This window comes from Emys orbicularis, chromosome 11 (genome assembly GCF_028017835.1).
Source record: "Emys orbicularis isolate rEmyOrb1 chromosome 11, rEmyOrb1.hap1, whole genome shotgun sequence".
NCBI classification, from domain to species: domain Eukaryota; kingdom Metazoa; phylum Chordata; order Testudines; family Emydidae; genus Emys; species Emys orbicularis.
In genome coordinates this window covers 68,319,357-68,335,086 of record NC_088693.1, presented here as the reverse complement: position 1 = coordinate 68,335,086, position 15,730 = coordinate 68,319,357, and the positions used below count along the sequence as shown (strand labels likewise).

The window sequence follows — 15,730 nt, the reverse complement described above, 5'->3', positions numbered from 1 at the left end:
GTTAATCCGAATTAAGGTTAGTGTGGCCGCAATTCGATGTTATTGGCAATTAGATGTTATTGGCTACCCACAATGCAACGCTCTGGAAATCGATGCTACTACGGTAGCTTGGACGCACACCACCGAATTAATGGTGCCTAGTGTGGCCGAATACATTCGAATTTATAAAATCGGTTTCCTAAATTCGAATTATATAAATTCGGATTAATCCTGTAGTGTAGACATACCCATAGATAGTTCAAATCCAGCACAGGGAGTGACCAATGTAGGATGGCTTTTGGGTGGCCTGTGTCAAATGACTTGGTGTACTCAGTGCAGCTCTCTGTGCTCAGGTGTCCGTACCACAAAATCCAATATATGGCCTGTGTCACGCAGATCAGACTAGATGGTAATAATGGTCCCTTCTGGCCTTAAAATCTATGAATAAACATTGCACTAGCCGGCAGCCTTAATGGCACTCAGCACTGAGGCTGCGAACAGGATGGATATGGATGTGGAGCTACTCTCCTATCCCTAGAGGTTGTCCTACCAGGTCCAGTTTGGGGCACATTAGAGGAGCACTGGGGGAAAACTTGCATTGCCACAACCTGTGTTGCACCTCTTCTGAATGGACAGCTTCAGTTTCCTGGATTGTAAACCTTTCTCCAGCATTAAATTTACCATACCACATTTTAAGTGGTGGTTATGAACTAACAAATCCTAGAATAATAGTAATAATAAATAAATTAGTGGCAAATCCTCTTTTTCCTCCCCTTTTCATTGTGCTCACGTAGTGTCTGAAAAATATATTAGATATGATATCTGCTCGCATAAGCAAAACTTAAATAGTATCAGGCAGATATAGTACTAAAGCTAAATGAGTGTTCATGCTGCATACAGCCAACTGCACTTAGTTCAATTGCTTTTGGGTTTTTTAGGTCTGACATTTGAGGATATGCTCTGAAATACAATCAAGCTGCTCCACAATGAGCTTTGTCAATTAAATTAAGAGCCAAAGATCAACTTAATTCATTTTTTTACAAGCCTTCTCTCTTCCATGCTGACTCGTGAAGAGCATATCCGTGGTAAGCAAGGAAGAAAATAAGAGTAAGTGACCGATCATTTAGGGCCTAACCCAAAGCCCACTGAAGACAATGAAAAGCCCTCCATTGCTTTCAATGGGCTTTAGATCAGGCCTTTAGTGCTTAGACTCAGCAGTCAAAGGTCCACAGCCATGGTTGCAAAGGAAGAAACCAGAATCAAGGAGTGGCACTGTTCTGCAGCTACTCTCCCCTCTCCTCTCCAAAAGCCAAAGCAGAGGAGGATGCCGGCTGGACGCTGTGCTCAGACAAGCCTGGGGCGAGAAGGTTCTACTAAACTGGAGTAAGAGCCTCATAATTAGGTCCACAGCAAAACAATTGTCTTTCAGTTTGATGCCATACATTCAGCACAGCAGCACTTCTGTAACTTGGGTGGCACGTCACCTGCATTCCAAATCCAGACATGGGTTGCTCTGTCAGGTTGACGCTCCTCCCGTCCAGTTTAAGAGTGAAATCCTGGCCCCACTGAAATCAACAACAAAGCTCCAATTGACTTAAATGGGGCCAGGACTTCTCTGTAAATATTTTCACACGTCAGTGCAATTCCTCCACGCACACAGGTCCAGTTTTACAACAATGAATGGCACACAACACAGCTCACCTCAGAAAGGAAGAGAGAAAATAAGGTAACTGTTAATCATTAGTTAACTCATTAGCTATTGAGCTGTCCATGCTCACCTCCAGTTGGCCAATGATGCCAGCTCCACTGATGACGACTTGTTTAATTGTCAAACAAGTACACTCGCCACACTGCCACAAGTACGCTCGCCACACTGCCCAACACGAGGCACTCCCTGGAAACAGCCACTACACCACCTCATGCTTGACAACAGTTAGCTGTGTGGGTGCACTGAGACCACTGCCTATCAGACTAACATCGTCGCCGTGTTTTCTTGTACGCCTGTCTGGCTTCCTCTATCCAATTATTGTCTCGTCTTACGTCTCCAGCTGCTGTATAGTTCTGACTCCCAGCTCAGGCAGACATACACGCACTAGCTCTGCTTGACCCTGCGCGCTAAAGATAGCAGTGTGACCAGCACGGCATGGGCAGATGCTCGGGCTAACCACCCAAGTACATACGTAGGATGTTGGATGGAATTGTACTTAGGCGGCCAGCCCGAGACGCCACCCATGCCACGGTGGTCACACTGCTATTTCTAGCCTACCTTGATCAGAGCTAGCTCATGAATGTCTGCATGAGCTGGGAATTCTACCCTTAGATTGTAGTCTCCTTAGCGCAGGGACCATCTTTTTGCTGTGTTTGTACAGTGCTTAGCACGATGGGGTCTTGATCCATGACTAGGGTGTCTAGGGGCTATGGTAACACACATATAAATAATAATGCTGCTGCTATGAATTAATACTGAAATGATAATTCTGTATATAGTACAGAGCCTTTTAGCAGAAAGGCTGAGAGAGCAAAGTGATTTTCACAAACATGAATTAAGGATCATAAGCCCATTTCCCTGTAAGGTAATCCAGTATTATCCCATTTTACTCAAGCAAATAAATTAAGGGCCCTTATCTTATCCTTATCTACATTGAACTCTTACTCACATGAGTAACACAATTCACTTCAGTGGGATTACTCAAGTGAGCAAGACCCAGATCCTCAATGGGAGTTGGGCAGCTAAACTCCTTTGAGGATCCAGGCCAAAGTGCTCCCCAAATGTGAATGAGGGTTGTGTAAACCGGACCCTTAACTTATGAGGAATCCAACCCGAGCCTCCTGAGTTTAAATCTTCCTCGGCACTCCCTCTCTCCTTGCATAGCTAGATATTGTCATGCTCAGCGACCCTATACATACAGCGCTGGGGTGCTCCAACATGCTGCCCGGCACCCTGTCTGTTAACAGGGAACAGCGATGCTGAGGTTTGATTCTTTTCATTATAAACCTTTTCTGCCGCTTCTTGTCTTCTCACCTGCTGTTTGTCCATTCTGTCCCGGCCTCCATGGGGCTCCTCAGGTGCTTAAATCTAGGGGCATCCTTAAGTGTTGTCCTGCATAGGGGCGGCCTCACCTTCCCAGCCCGCTGATGCTGCCAACACTGGGGAGGGGGTGTCACTGCTCACATGTGCCAGGCTAAGCGGCGCGGACTGATTTCCCCTGGCTGGTTTCCTCTCCTCCCGCTGGACTCGTGCATCGCTCGGCGAGACGGCGGCCACTGATTGCACCGAGCTAGTTATGGCCTCGCTCTCCGGCTGGCTCCCGGGCTGACACCCCAGCGTGCGCTGGCTGGGCTTGCGGGGCGGGGCCATAAAGGGGCAGGCGGGCAGGCGCCGGGAAAGGGGGGCTGGGGGTTCCCGCTCTCGTGATGCGCAGGTGATGCAAGGAGCCGGCTGGGTTTTCCCACCCCGCGTCCCCGCCCTGCGGGCGAGCGGCTGGAGCTCCCCGGGGGGCGGAGGCGGAGGCGGCGGCGGCGGCACCGGCCCATGCGCAGCGGGCCCGGGGCAGGGGAAGCCCGGGGCCGGGCAGACGCGCTTGCTATGGTAGCGCGGCCAGGCGCTAGCCCAGCCTGCGCAGAGCGGCGCTGGGCCGGGAGGGCGCCCGGGGGCTGCGCGGGGCCGGAGGCCGCCTAGGGTCGCGTCCCGCGGGGCAGAGCAGCGGCGGCTCCATGGGGCTGCGGGACTGGCTGGGCGCGCTGTGCTGCTGCTGCCGCTGCCCGGGGGATGCTGCGCGGGCAGAGAAGGAGCCGCTGGTCAGGTAAGGGCGCCCCCCCCGGGGGGTGAGGGGTCCCCCGGGAACCGGGCCCCAGCCCCGAGTCTTTGGGCTGCCCCCGCTGCCCGAGCTCCGTGCCCAAAGCCGGCTCCGGAGTGGCGGATCCGCTCCCCCGCCTCGCCTCTCCTCTCCTCGGCTGGGGATCGCTCCCTGGCTTCCCCGGGCACCTGCCGCGGCTCAAGCCGAGGAGAGCCGCAGGAGCTCGGTAGGCAGAGGGTCGGAGGAAGGGGGGTTTGTTTAGGTTCTTGGCTGATTACCTAAGTCAATGGCAGTGAATAGACTTGGCTGAGATCTAGGACAAAGATTTTAAAAATCTACCCACCCGGTTTAGTCACTGGAAGCGTTGGTTCCCGAGGATTGTGGGGCTGATTTGTGTGTAAAGCGGAGGAATCACCGATTGGAAAGAGCAGGAAGTTTTTATGACTCTTCAGAATTAAAATGTTTGGTAGCGTTTAGTTCTAGTAGTCCCGGGGATGGGGTAGGGACTGGAACACCACAACATGTAAAGGTGATAATCTTAACTCCGCAAACCCTACGGTTGATGAAGTGGGTTTTAGCGCACGAAAGCTTATGCCCAAATACATTTGTTAATCTCTAAGGTGCCACAAGGACTCCTTGTTGTTTTTGCTGATACAGACTAATACGGCTACCGCTCTGAAACCAGTTTACAAACTGACACTGGCATCACCTTCCCCCCGCCCACTGGCACATGATATGATTTAGTATTTTTCTTACATCAGATAATTTTAATGGTGGTGAGTGGGAATTACCAAGTTCATTTTATAACAAGGACGATTGCTTAATCAAGTACTTAGAAATGTGAGTGAATGCAGATGCTTGAAGGTATGATGTCCATTTATTGTCAATTTAAGTTCTACACTATAGAGAATATGCTGCAAAATCATTCCCACTGGAAATCTGGAATAAAAACAGGTATCTGTATGTGTCCTACTTTAAACAGGATCCCTATTAGGTAGAATTACTTAATTCTGTTAGAATTCCCAGAGGGAGTCAAGAAGTATATGGATAAGGGTGATCCAGTTGATATAATGTACTTGGATTTTCAGAAAGCTTTTGACAAGGCCCCTCCTCAAAGGCTCTTAAGGAAACGAAGCAGTCATGGGACAAGGGGGAAGGTCCTGTCATGGATCAATAACTGGTTAAAAGATGGGGGTGGGGGAAGGGTAGGAATAAATGGTCCATTTTCAGAATGAAGAGACGTGACAGAACTGTATTGGGACTTGTACTGTGCAATATATTCATTAATGTTCTGGAAAAATCCATGGTGTTCCCACACCTTGAATACTGTGTCCAGTTTGATCACCCCATGTCAAAAAGGATATACTGGAAAAGGTTCAGAGAAGGGCAACACAAATGATCAAGGGTATGGAACGGCTTCTGTATGAGGAGAGTCTAAAAAGATTAAACCTGTTCAGCTTAGACGAGAGACCACTAAGGGGGGTTATAATAGAGGTCTGTAAAGTCACGTGTGGTGTGGAACAGAAGTTTTTTACCATTTCACAAAAATGGTACAAAATACAAAAGCAAGGGTCACTTGATGAAATTAATAGGCAGCAGGTTTAATATGAACAAGAGGAAGTAGTTTTTCACACAAGTAACCTGTGGCACTTGTTGCTGGGGGATGTTGTGATGGCCAAAAATAGAACTGGATAAGTTCATGCAGGGTAGGTCCATCAGCGGCTATTAGCCAACATGGTCAGGGACACAACCCCATTCTTGAGGTGACCCTAAACCTCTGATTGCCAGAAGCCAGGAGTGGAAGACTGGGGTGGATCACTCCATAAGTGCCCTGTTCTGTGCATTCCCCTTGAAGCTCTGGTAAGGGCCACTGTCAAAAATGGACAAGATGGACCATGGTCTGACCCAGTATGGCAGCTTTTATGGTCTAAATAGCCAGAGTATTAAGAGGGCACATCATGAGTTTATTGGTCTCAATAAAAGCAGTAGCGGTAACTAGAACTACTATGTAAAACTTCATATAAAAGGAGCTAGTCTCCTTCTGAAATTCCTATCCCTAGTCACTAAGGCTATTCTTCCTAAAACATTTTTTTTAAAAAGGGACTCAGACTTTGTCTGAGGGGATTATCCTCTTTCATGAATACAGTATCTTTAAAATTAAATGTCCTGAAACTGACTCAAAGCTTGGTATTTCATGTCAAATGTTCTAAATATTCATGTTATGCAATCCATTTTATTAGTGGCTTCCCCAAGCATTAGTAATACAACCTGCTCCGCTCTTGTCAACTCTATCCAAATGCTGCTTCTCTAGGAGCACCATTTGGTGTTTGAATTTTAACACTGACATCCAGCTTTTATCAGGTCAGGGAGCGACACCTCTTAAACAATAGGTTTAGACTGTAAAGGTTTGGTCAGTGGAGTAAATCATTCTTAGCATGTGGATTAATTCAGTTGATTGAACCCTTATGGTATTTGTTCATCCAACAACTGACACATGCATTCCGGCCATGTTCTATGAATCCGTTACATTTTAACTGGCAATATTGATGGATGTGAGCAGTAATCAGCTCTTCTCTATGTATTTACAGTGTTTTTTTTCCCATAATACGTGTAGAATAGGAGAGGTGCTTGTATTACACTTGGAAGAGCTTGTGTTGTGGTTTGTATAGTGGTAACCACTAAACACAGCATCTGTCAGCACTCGCCATGCAGGTATTACCTCCCTATTCTAAAGGCCTGATCCTGTAATTCCTGCATATCGAACTCCTGTAGATTAGGGGATGAGCTGTGGTGTCTGTTACCATTGTGTGGTAAAGGCTAGCTTTCCGGAGACTGTTGTATATGCTAGGTCTTAAAATATTTTAATGCAATATATTTAACTAAATGAATCTACATCTGTGTCTAAGGTAGATTCTATGGTGATGAACACATTAGAAATATCCATTTTATGTATTTGTGTCCATTTCTATTTAAAATCATACACTAGGTAGGAGAGACAGAGACTTTGAACAAAAGGGGGCTCCATTCTTGCTTTCTTAAGATTTGGGTGCTAGTGGCTGTACCCCTTGCCTGTAAATACTCTGGGTCCGCTTCTCTAGTTCACTAGAACCTTAAGGCCTCAATCCTACACAAGATTTACTCCTGTACTTTAGGCACTGTGAGTCGTCCCACTGACTTCAGTGTGACTGATCACTATGTAGTTAAGCATGTGCAGTAAGGCCTGTGATCTTGTGCACCCATTGTACCATTGATGTCCAGGGGATTGTTCACACATACCAGTCAGCATAAAGCTGGCAGAATCTGGCCTTGCATTAATATGTGATACAAGAATTCTACAGCATTCCCTTGGTGATCTTTATTTTCACACTCTCTATACTAATCTCTGTGATTTCCCCCCGCCCCCCACAAATTTCATTTAAAAAAACCGACATTTTTTTTCAGTTTTATAAAAGCATCAGAGGTATATTGCACCTTCAATTTCTTCTTTTTTGTAAATGGCGCATGCATGACTTAATGCTTCAGCTCTTGTCTGAAAATGGCGAAAACAATTTCTCCCTCGGTCGTCTAAATTAGGACTTTGATCCTGCAAAGCACATGCATGACTTTGAGCGCGGTGAAGAGTCTTCTTGAAGTCCATGCAAAGTGCAGCGTTTGAATAAAATTGTTCAGGATTGGGGCGCTTAAGGTACAACTCACGGAGACTGCTGTGACTGTGCGTCGTGTGTAAGTCTCTGCAGGATCCGGGTTATGCAGTTTCTAGTACCATGTCACACACATGGACCCCTCTTTACCACTGGGCCGGTGAGTCAGAACCCAGGGTTCTGGGCAGGTTGGTCAGAATTGCCCCTCAGGTACTCCATCTACTCAAGCGGCAGTCACACCTCATGACTAGTGTAAATATACGCAGTTTCTGCAGGCATATTTCAGAGGCTTATATAAACTATGCTGTGAAGGGAGAGGAGGCGCTTCAGTCTCCAGGGCTGTCAAAGCAGCACCCAAGTGACCTCGAGGCACTTCAGCTGCAGAAGGCCCACGCAGTCGGGCTCTCTGTGGATGAACTGTGCAAGCGCGGAGGGTCGGAAATCCTTGACCCACCCTGGAGCAGGGTGCAGAGTGGCAGCCTGGTGACTGGAGTAGCAGTTGCTTGCGGCCCCTCTCCTTCCTACCCTCCTCCTAACGTCACTTGGGCTATTAGAGCCTGATCCAAAGCCCCCTGGAGTCAAAGGGAGCTATGTGGGCAAAATCTTTCCACTGACGTCACTAACTCTGGCTCTCCAGGCCTTTGCATAGGATAACAAATTCAATAGCCTTGCCCCTGCCACACATCCGTGTCCTCCTATGCACCAGTCTGCTCAGGCCTAATGCAGAGACCACCTCCCTAGAGGGGGAGAACCCCTCTATTTTTAATGAGCAAGTGCAGGACTTCACTGGCATGGACATCACAAACGAAGGTGGGGAGCAATAAGGATTTAACTGTTCTGAGTTCTTGCTTTTAAATACGCTACCTAAATAATAACACAGATAGACGTTTAATCCTGACCTTGCTGCACACCGCTACAGGAAATTCCCATTAACTTAATGAGAGTTAAGCCCCTGCATGGAGAGAGGAATAGCCCCGTATTGTTTCATTGTCTTGCAAAGCCTTGTGAGCCTTCAGTCTGTGAGCTGATTGCATGGGACACCTTTCTTTAGTAACACATTACAGTGATGATCCTGTTAGTTAATGCCGGCTTTTCACAGGAAATCCTATAGAAGCACTGTCCGTCTGACAGCCACCTTGTATCATGAGGCCCTCCTTGCTATTCGTGTCACCACGACCCAGTAGCCATTATTTGAAAGAGTTGCACTTTTGTTTAAACTGAGGACCTTGCAGCCATCTTTTTATTGTTTGGCGTTTCAGCTCCTGTAACTGGGTTTTAGAAGATTATTCTGGCAGTTCTAATTCCCGGACAAGTGAGTTTTGAATGAAAATCATTAAAACTTCCCCAAGCCCCAGCTGAAGGGTTCCAACCAAATTAAAATAACCTATTACTCAACTGGTGTTAGAGAGGGAGAGACTCGTTTCCCAATATAGTCAGGTCTTGCTCTAGACAATAGTGAAATCTAGCATGGGAAAGCTTTCAGTCTAGATGAACTGCTGAGCATTTAATGTAACCTTTGTAAATGGCAGACTGTGATTAAAAATTAGTTTGGTAGCCTCTTCCATCAAACACAAGAAACGCATGGTAATCTGTCTTGCTCTGAAGGTGAGCTCTCTGGAAGGAGGGCCTTCTCAGGAGGCAGCTGAACGGAGAGAATTGACGCTCTTAGTGTAGATAATACAGTCTCAAATATTGAAAGCTCCTTGGAGCAGTGACCTGTTTATGAAACAGTAACACTCAGCAATTGCTGGATAGAGGCCAGGCCGGGCAATGCGCCAAATGCTCTCAACTCAGCTTCTGTACCTGGGAGGGTGCGGTGATGGTGATCTAGTGCTGGCTTTTCCCCATCTCTTCCTTCTAAATGTCACGTAGGAAGATACATCACTATAGGAATAATCATCGTTGGGGTCTCTGCGAGTTATATGGTGTCCCATGTGCTTTCGGGAGTGGGGAATGCATGAAATTTTTTTTTTTTTTTTTTTTTTTTTTAAGACCAGTGTCTGGGATTGTCTTAGCATTTGGAACACAAGGTTTCCGAACCCACTAGGATGGGATCAGTCCTGTATTCTTCTACAGGAGACAAAATGAGGACTAAATGCTGTGGGCCGATAAGCGGGAACAATTCCACTGAAGGCAATATGGTTGTGGCTGCTTTATTCCAGCCGTGACTCTCTTCCTATGGGAGACTTTGTAATGATACCTTAGAAGCTGAGAACCTGTCTGGCCTGCATGAACACTTAAAACAACCCCTCCTGGCTCTAGCAGGCATTTACCCCAGCATCCCAACAATATCCCTCCTTGTACAGTCTTGTGTAGTGTGCTACATGGTGAGATGCTACTGCCCTCCACCCCAGAGGTGGCTGCATTTCAGTGACGCTGTGTGGAGCACTTCCCGGGCTGGAGAAAAGCATTGCTGCTATAAACGTATGAATAACAAAATATTTGAGGTTCACACCCGGCTTTGTTTCGACCCGACTAACTGAACTTTAAGTGACCGTGATTTAGATCTTATACTTGTCTGAAGATGGTCCAAAAAGATGATTTTTTTTGTGTGTGGCATGGGGCAGTATGAACGTGCAGAATTTCCTGAGTTGTTCATCTTACATCAGCCCAGTGAGTAAAACTTTGCTCACGCTTAAGATCAAATCAGGGTGTATCATTGAAATGCAGCTTGAAAACATATTAAAATGTAGCAAGCATGCTGATTTTGTTGATGACACCGTGGTCCTGTTGAAATTAAGAGCAAAACTCCAATTAATCTTAATGGGAGCAGGGTTGCACCTTATATGAAGTGTTTGGGATATAAAGTGGTGAAGTCCAGAAAGATTTAATTTGGAAATGGCTTTACTGAACACATGCCAGCACTAGAAATAATGGTGTTGTGCCTCTGAAGTTTCTTTCCTTGGCTTGTTCGTTAATTAGAGTTTTGCAAGAGATTAAGCAACAGGTAATGCAAGGAAAAACAGTTTCCTGGCCTAGTAGAAGCCTAAATAACCTTCCTGTATGGATATTTATGGTAAAGTATAAAAATGATTCTTCACAAGCTAGCGCTCCTATAAGTATATTTTATAAGGGGCCTTATTCACAGGTAAAATGCCTAGAGGTTGTTAATGGCTGTACTGAATACAAAATTTTTAAAGCACTAAATTTAAGGGAGCAAATAGTATAAATATTAGGTCCAGTCAGCTTGTCCCTCACAAGAAGTGAGCAGATTTACTCCTCTCCTTTCAGAATCCCCAACTGATATTATTATTTCTTTAAATTTAAGGGGTAATTTGAAAATACCTACAAAAAAGATCTAGTCACCTTGATTAAGAAAACTGAATTAGTGTTACAACATCATAACAACCATCCAGTAGGATTACACAACCCTCGCTGGACAGCGCCCACAAGTAAATTAACCAGTCCAATTGCCAGCCAGTAAATCAAAACAGGAAAAGTTCTTTGTATCACTGTAGCACTAAGGGACCCCACCTACATGGGGACCCCCACTGTGCTAGCCACTGAGCAATCACCTAGAAAGAGACATTCCCTGCCCCAAAGAGCTTGCAATCTAAACAGACCAGCCAAAGGCAGTGTTGTTATCCCCATTTTACAGATAGGGAACTGAGGCACAGAGACCAAACGACTTGCCCAGGATCATAGAGCAGGTCTGTGACAGAGCCAGGAGTGCAGTCCAGTCCTAGGCTAATGCTCCAAACACAAATCCATCCTCCCCCTAATGCTACTGAGTACCAATGACCTTACTGGTCAGGTATATGCAGGCATATGCTCTGCTGCCTTATCCAGGGTTTGTATTTATCTTGTGTCTTCACCTAGGCTTTGAGAGGTAACACTGTGTCCCTAGCCAGAATAAAGTACCATTGCATTCCAATGACTTTCCCTCATCGGAGGAATGAAGACTCTGTTCTGCTGGCCCAGGATCTGTTAGGCGGGGTAGGAGAGGCATCCTCTTAAAACCTGCCCCCTCCCAAACTCTGTGGGATCCCCTTGAGGCAATCTGCATGTGGATGGACTCCTGTGGGGGAGGGGGCATTCCCCATAGTGTCACCCCATCTCTGGAAAGCTGGGGATTTTTCTAGCCTAAGTTAATTATGTCCCTTTCTGCATTAAGCTGGGCACTTTCCTGTTCTGCCCTTTCAAATCCTATCGGGAGACAGGTGATGAGGCCAAGGCCTCTCAGGTCTTCAGCAAACTGTGCTGCCATGAGGGACGGGGAAGGATCTAGGCCTCTCTGCAGATACCCCTGCTCTCCTTAAAGGCCCTGTGATTCCTTGGGGCATTTCCCTTCAAGACTTGTGATGTCTGCTGGTTGAGACAATGACTCCCTTGCTTGTGCTGTGGGCAAGCAAACTTCCTGCTGATGGCAGGGTACCTTGGGAACTTTGTGAGTTTGGGCCTGTGGAATTATCAGAGTATCTCTTGCCTGTGATAGGCCCTTCTGGGGGAAGGGTGTAATTTGGCCCTTAGCCACTGCTATAATATGTATGGAGCATGCAGGCCATGAATAACACTTGTGAGAAGTTAATTTCTTACACTATGTGCCTAGATATATGATCTTTTGTATGCACAACTGGAATTTGTTTGATTTGGGGACTGAAATTTCCTGGCATTTAACAGGCGGAGTACTCTGGCTGTTTGCTAGTGTGAAAAATATTGATGCCACTCCATCCTCCACACCAAGCATTAGATGAAAGCAAGCAATATAAGTAAGCATGCACTGTAAAAGGTGTGACGAGAGCAGGCACAACAAGGTAAAAAAGCTCAAATGACACTATCCTCCGCTTGTGCCTTTTGCATTTAAGTAGACTGCAGGAGCTACAATACCTGGAGACAACCGGAGTTAAGTATGGAAGGCCAGGCTTCTGGAATTTCCTTGTGTTTTGGCAGTGGCATGAGGTGAAACGTGACATAAACATAGATGTTTGGATGTGTGTAAATGGTGGGTTCCACTAAATCTCCCTATAGTCCCAACCTACCATTGCATTTCTTAAGTAGCTAACTCAGAGCTCAAGTTTAGAAATTTACAGTCCCTGCCTCGATGAAGTCAGGAACTGGGTGGGGCAGGAGATCAGAGCCCCGTCTTTGAAGATGACAGGTTGGATCCTGGGCTGTGCTGTGACACAGAGTCCCATGGTGAAATCGACAAAGGGTGGGGACCCACCACCAGCCCTAAAAGGGGGAGGGGGAGCTGCTGACCGCTACCTCGGCTTGTTCTGCAAATCTGCCAAGGGACTAAGTAGAGGGGGTCTTTTGTCCCCTGAGACCCTTGCTCCTTTTCCCAGTGACAGCTGCAGGATTTACCAGCCCCTTCTGCATCACCAGTGGAAGTGGCAACAGCTGCCACGGCCAGACTCCCTCTCCTGATCGATAGTTGTGAAACCTGTCACTGGTTATCGGCCTCCTGAAATATTGGTGTCTTATCTGAAGGTGGCCTCTCTGACCTCGGCCTGTCAAAGAACAAAGACAGGTTAAGAGGCCCCTGAAGTCTTTACGTTCATGCCATGGATTGAGTGGTTACATGGGAACTGGCAGCCAACATAAAACACAAATGTGACGGTCATACTAAGAACTATACATATAATCCCCTTAATGTCGTGGGCTTTGTAATGATCTGGGTGAGCAGAGAAATCTTAGTGACGCTCATGGAAGCCATAAGCTCTGGGAGCCGGTAGAGAGCAGACTTAATTGCTGCCTCTTTTCTTTCGTTAAATATTCAATGCTCATTGCAAACGTGCTGGAGGCTTGAAATACGCAATAGCCAACACTTCAACTCTCCTGCCCCAGGGAGCTAAGTGCAATTGCTGTAGTGTCAGCATTCAGAGGATCTGACTGGGCACCAGAACAATGTTTACTTGTGATCAGTGGCTGCTGGCATTGAAGTGCCACGTGAATGCTTAAGATGAATGGGTTTCCTGTCTCGTTCAGAGTACAGCACCTTTAACAGAGCAACACCACCGGTAATGCCTAGAGTGAGAGCCGTGAGTACTAGACTAAGTGCTAGTGCCAGGCTGGCACACCTGCTTTTCGGTTTCGGGGTAAAAGTGTGATCAGCTGAGCCCTACAGACACCACTTACTGAATACACCTGACTATGGAACTTGACTGCAGTTCTCCAAACTCAGTCACTGACAACTGCACCTCAATATTTTTCCCCCTTTCAGTAATAACCCTTATGCCTCATTTGGAGCCACCTTGGCGAGGGACGAGGAGAAGAACCTGTGGAGCACCCCTCACGACATCTCCCACACTGAAGCCGATGATGACAGGATACTGTATAATCTGATTGTTGTCAGGAACCAGCTGGAGAAAGATTCTGAGGTAAGGCTAAAGGACTGTTGTTCACGGATACACAGAGTCATTGAATAAACCTTGCCACAATTACAAACCAGCCCCGAACTGCTGAACAGCCGAGAACAGATGTAATCACAAATCCTGGTGGTTGGTCATATTCGAGATAAACTTAACCAAGTGGTAAGTCTGGTCATTCTCTGGCTACCTTTCAGGTCTGTATGGAGCATTATTGCTATGGTAGCTTAGCTGAGTAGCCGTATCAAAGAAGAGGAGGTTATATATGCTGATGTTAAATGTAGTTGAGGCAGAGCAGATGTTTCTCTTCCTTTAATGAAAGGAAGTGTCCAAAGGACTACATCGAAGAGTTGCTGATGCTTGTATATCTAGGTTGGGTTGGAGGTTGTGTGTACCATATGGTAAGTATTACTCTGGAGAAAGAGAATTCTACTTATTTTTCCCCCTGTACTAAATTTGGTAAGAGGTGAAGTAGGGAAGCCTTTCTATTCCCTGGTCAAAGAGTGGTCTCGGCGATACATTTCCTATACCAGCACGCGCACTTAAGGCTCTTTCAGACATCTATTAAATTAAACCACTACATAGACCAAGTAACTTCTCTTTCTTGTCTATGCAGACATTCAGAGAGTTCCCCGCCCCAAAGAGCTTACTGTGTGTTTCTACAGTTTCTAGTACAGTGGGATCTCCATCATGGCTGAGTTCTCTAAGATGTTACTATGGGTAGGGCTACACTGGGGGTGGGGGTGGGGAAAGAGCTGTGATGCCAAATCTTAGCACCCGGGTCAACTGATTTGGGCTCGTGGGGCTCATGCTATGGGGCTAGAAATAGCAGTGCAGATGTTCAGGCTCAGGCTGGAGACTCTCCCCCCTCACTGGGTCCCAAGTCCAAATGTCTAAACTGCTGTTTCTAGCATAGGCGCCAACTTCCCCTCTTTCCCCGTGGGTGCTCGACCCTCCCTCGGCCCTGCCCCCATTCCACCCCTTCCATGAGGCCCCACCCCAACTCCGCCGCCTCCCTGCTCCTATTTCAACCCCTTCCCCAAATCCCCACCCTTGCCCCGCCTCTTCTCCGCCTCCTCCCCTGAGCGTGCCGCATTGCTGCTCCTCCCCCACCCCCCGGAGCATGCTAACGCTGCCAAACAGCTGATTGGTGGCGGCCAGGCGGGAAGCACTGGGAGTTAGGTGGAGGAGCGGGGACGCAGCGCGCTCAGGGGACGGGGAGGAGGTGGGGCGGGGCATGAGGGGAGCTTGGCTGACAGTGGGTGCAGAGCACCCACTAATTTTTTCCTGTGGGTGCTCCAGCCCCGGAGCACCCACGGAGTCGGCAGCTATGGTTTCTAGGCCTGTAGCATGAGCCTGAGTCAGTTGACCCAGATGCTGAGACACTCTGCTGTGGGAATTTCCCCTTCCCCCCCCCGAGTAGGCATACCCTATACCTTTGACATAAGCTGTGCCCCCAACCTGAACTATGATTCTCCAGAGAGCAATACTTCTGGAGGGTCACAGGGTTTAACTTCCTGCTTGATTATTCACATTGCTATTATTCGATGCTTCTATGCCTTATTTGCATATGTTGGCCTTTGCCTGTTCAATGCTGCTTTCACTATTCCCTTCCCTCGTGTTACCACCACACCACAAACTTGACTTCCACAAGAATGTTCCTGTCCTCGGGCTGAACCTTGTGCAGTAGTTTGTCAAGTCAAATATTTGTATAATCAGAATATAGTAACGATCAAGTACAAAAGAACTTGTGCAGCTGGTTAGGATAATGGAGGGGGGGGGGAATTGTCATCATTATATCAACTATATTTTATAGGCCTGATTTATTTCCCTAATGGACTTTGTGTGTGTGACATTAGTGACCTGGGGCATGGATTGAAAGCAGGCTGTACAAAATATTCTTTTAAGATGAAATTGACACATCCCTTTTGGACAGCTATTACAACTGTGAAATGTTTGCAGTAAAACTTGAGAGCATTTAATTTCATTATGATCCCATGAAAAT

At 46.9% G+C, this 15,730-nt stretch overlaps 1 protein-coding gene across 1 annotated transcript in view; it reads left to right on the top strand.

The window, feature by feature from the left end:
* The first annotated feature begins 3,693 nt into the window (after positions 1-3,693).
* MREG (melanoregulin) overlaps positions 3,694-15,730 on the top strand; it is a 37,160-nt gene continuing 25,123 nt past the window's right edge. Inside the window, exons 1-2 of the mRNA XM_065413758.1 lie at positions 3,694-3,782; positions 13,581-13,737. Of these exons, the coding sequence (XP_065269830.1) occupies positions 3,694-3,782; positions 13,581-13,737 (246 nt within the window). The remainder of the gene's footprint in view (positions 3,783-13,580; positions 13,738-15,730) is intronic.